This window comes from Nicotiana tabacum, chromosome 18 (assembly GCF_000715075.1).
Source record: "Nicotiana tabacum cultivar K326 chromosome 18, ASM71507v2, whole genome shotgun sequence".
Taxonomy (NCBI): Eukaryota; Viridiplantae; Streptophyta; class Magnoliopsida; order Solanales; family Solanaceae; genus Nicotiana; species Nicotiana tabacum.
The window spans coordinates 154,950,228-154,953,189 of record NC_134097.1 but is presented as its reverse complement, the minus strand read 5'-3'; the positions used below and the strand labels follow the sequence as shown (position 1 = coordinate 154,953,189).

The following is a 2,962-nucleotide window of genomic DNA, read 5'->3' as shown; positions in this document are numbered from 1 at the left end:
CATGTATAACTCAACACGCCGAAGGAACTGATCATTGCCGCAATCATGCTCGTTTAATCCATTACTATCCGATCCCACTTCTTCCAATTTACTCTTGACCTACCTTAGAAATAATAATAGCTCCATTAAAAAACATAATGAAACTCAACAATTCTCACCCCGAGTGACCCAATTCACGATACTTCATTGTCTCAATACCCATGAACCATCTCATATCCTCATCATGCTCACAATAGCATCTCTAATTGGTACACCCAGTCTGAAAGACCTTCCGCAAATTCGAAGTTGTTTCTCCTATTTCTCCAATACTGCCCCGCAAACGCGATGATAACATAGAAAATTCCCCAAGTATTCTTCATACTCTGCTGCAAAATCCCGGTATTCAGCCACACAGCGAACCCAACAATCCTTAGACACCATGGTTACATTCTTGAACCTATTAGAACCACTGTTGAGAGTCATCCACCATGACCTGGTCCCGAATACAACCAAACTCCAACGCTCTGTTAGCACACGAACACTCCAAAAGAAGAAATCGGATGATTTTTTTCCTTGTACATCACATCCACAAGAAGCATAAACTCTGAGTCTTCCCAAACCTGCACATGAATCGATAATGCGAAATATAGTACACATTCATCAAGTCTTTTTCTCGAATTACCCCTGATGTTTTCATTGTTTAATCATAAATAATTTACCAATGCACCGATAACTAATTTAGCTTCAAATATTAGTCAAATTGACTCTCGAGAAGTGAAACGTGACAAGTAAAAGTGAACGGAGGGAATAGATATGATCAAAATTTTGTGCATTGTTGTTACGGAGATTCTATGAATATCTAAGTTTTTGTGTGAGTTTATTGCTACTCGAAAAAAATTGAGTCATTATATCTGAAATAGGGAGGAGAAAAGCCAAATAAAAAGCTTAAAGCTTTGACTAAACCAACCAAAATTAAAATATTCATCTTCAAAGCCTAAACGCTTACATAAAACCAATTATATAGAATTCAAAGGTCCTCATATGCAGTAAACTTTTATTATACCTCCGTAATTGATGGAGTTTTATAATTTTTAAAAACATAAATCACCCTGTTGAATAAGTAGTAGATGAGTTTTTAATGTACAAGAGACTTATTATGTGTACAAGTCTTTGCAGGATTTATATATAGTATAAACAACTAATTAAAGAGACATGCTCCTCTCTTTATAAGTCTTTCTAACCCATCGTATTCGGTGTAGAACAAAGATAGAGAGGAGACGAGCATGGCGAACTATATATACCAAGGGAGCAGGCACATGCCTTCTGTCATTAATTGACCAAAGAGAGCAAATTGAAGTTTATACAGTTAGATTCCTACTACGTACTTTGATTTATATTTTATAGTTCAATTAAATATATTTTTGAATATTAACACAGTAAAAAATATAACTATTTCTTACATAAATTATTTACTAAATGTCAATAATTCTATAGATGATATGGCAACACACGTCTATAGAATATATATATATATATATGGTGAAGGGACTATAGCAGTATACCAAACATTTTATTTTCCTGAAATGCCCTTATTCTTTTTTTCGTCACATTAAATTAAGAACGTTTCTGTCATTTCATCAACCAAAAAAAAAAAAACACCCAGTAGGATGTATGGTCTAGCTTTTTTCTGAAAGGAATAGATAACTTAACTTTTCTCTGCATGTGTATCACGTGAATATTACTCATCAATCAGACATTAACTACTACATTATTCAAATCCTACCTACCATATAGTAACTCTAATGATTTATGTGCATATATAAATGGCTCCTATCTCTTCATTGCATGACACAAATCATTCATTGAAAAATGGCAACCTTGAAAATGCTCCTTACTTTACTGGTGGCTGCAATTTTATTTTGCAGCCAAGTTGCCGAGGCTAGAGAAGTAGCCTTGGCCAATGACGGGAACGATTTACAAATTTTCCCATTTGATATTCCATGTTATCTGCCGTGGCCATTTCCGTTTCCACGGCCATATCCATGCCCTCCTCCACGGCCACGACCATGTCCGCCTCCACCTCCACCACCATGTCCTCCACCACCATCCCCACCCCCTCCCGCCCCGAGTTCGAGCTGCTCAGCTAGTGATGAATCAAATATTTACAGGTGCATGTTCAACGAAACTAAAATTGATCCATGCTGCCCAACATTCAAGAGCATACTTGGTACTAGTTGCCCTTGCTATAAATATGCAGAGAATTTGGATAATCAAGTGTTAATTACTATTGAAGCTTATTGTGATGTTGATAGCCCTTGCAAGGGTTTGCAAGTAAGTTTTATCTGTCGTTTAAAATTTTGACGCACTCATTAATAAGGTTATTTACCAGAACTAATATTGAAGTGTATTTAACTAAATTACCCTTACATTTTCCTTAAAACGAGTGATTAACTTTTCTTTTTCAAATTATTTTTCTATATACATATTGATGCATTATGTTAATTAATTTCAGGTGATTAAGCGGTCCAAGGAGGAAGAGTACAAATAAAGAGACTTGATGTTTAATTCCAGATGTTGATGTTGTATTAGATGATTTGATGTTACTCTTTCTGTTGAGAAGTCTTTTGGTTATCTGGTTATGGTTTAGTCTACCATTTTGCAAGACTTTTGTAATTTCTCGGGGTCCACTTGTAATGTCTGTGTTTCAGCAATAATTGGCATCTGTCAGATTCTTAGTACTAAAATATTACGGAAGAAATTCAAAAATAGTCCGATTTATAAGCGGTCATTCAAAAATAGCCACAATTTTAAAAGTAATTAAAATTTAGTCATTTTTCATGTAAAGATAAATTTGAACGAAACACTAATCAAAATCCGAAAAATACTCCAATATAATATACTGATGTTCCAGCATAATATACTGGTGTTCCAGCATAAGTATACTAGACTTTCGGCATAATATATTAGAGTTCCAGTATAATAT

General features: G+C 34.7%; 1 protein-coding gene across 1 annotated transcript; it reads left to right on the top strand.

Annotated features, from left to right (window-relative positions):
• Positions 1-1,817: 1,817 nt before the first annotated feature.
• Positions 1,818-2,723, top strand: LOC107787895 (uncharacterized). Its single transcript, XM_016609508.2, has 2 exons — positions 1,818-2,310; positions 2,492-2,723. Exons 1-2 carry the CDS (start codon positions 1,849-1,851, stop codon positions 2,525-2,527), a joined length of 498 nt encoding a protein of 165 aa, XP_016464994.1. The 5' UTR covers positions 1,818-1,848; the 3' UTR covers positions 2,528-2,723.
• The last annotated feature ends 239 nt before the right edge of the window (positions 2,724-2,962 follow it).

What these genes read in the sequence shown, in the direction of transcription:
- LOC107787895 (XM_016609508.2), top strand. Translation starts at nt 1,849, where the DNA reads ATGGCAACCTTGAAAATGCTCCTTACTTTACTGGTGGCTGCAATTTTA. An exon ending in GCCCTTGCAAGGGTTTGCAA is followed by an intron (nt 2,311 to 2,491) that starts GTAAGTTTTATC and finishes AATTAATTTCAG; the next exon opens with GTGATTAAGCGGTCCAAGGA.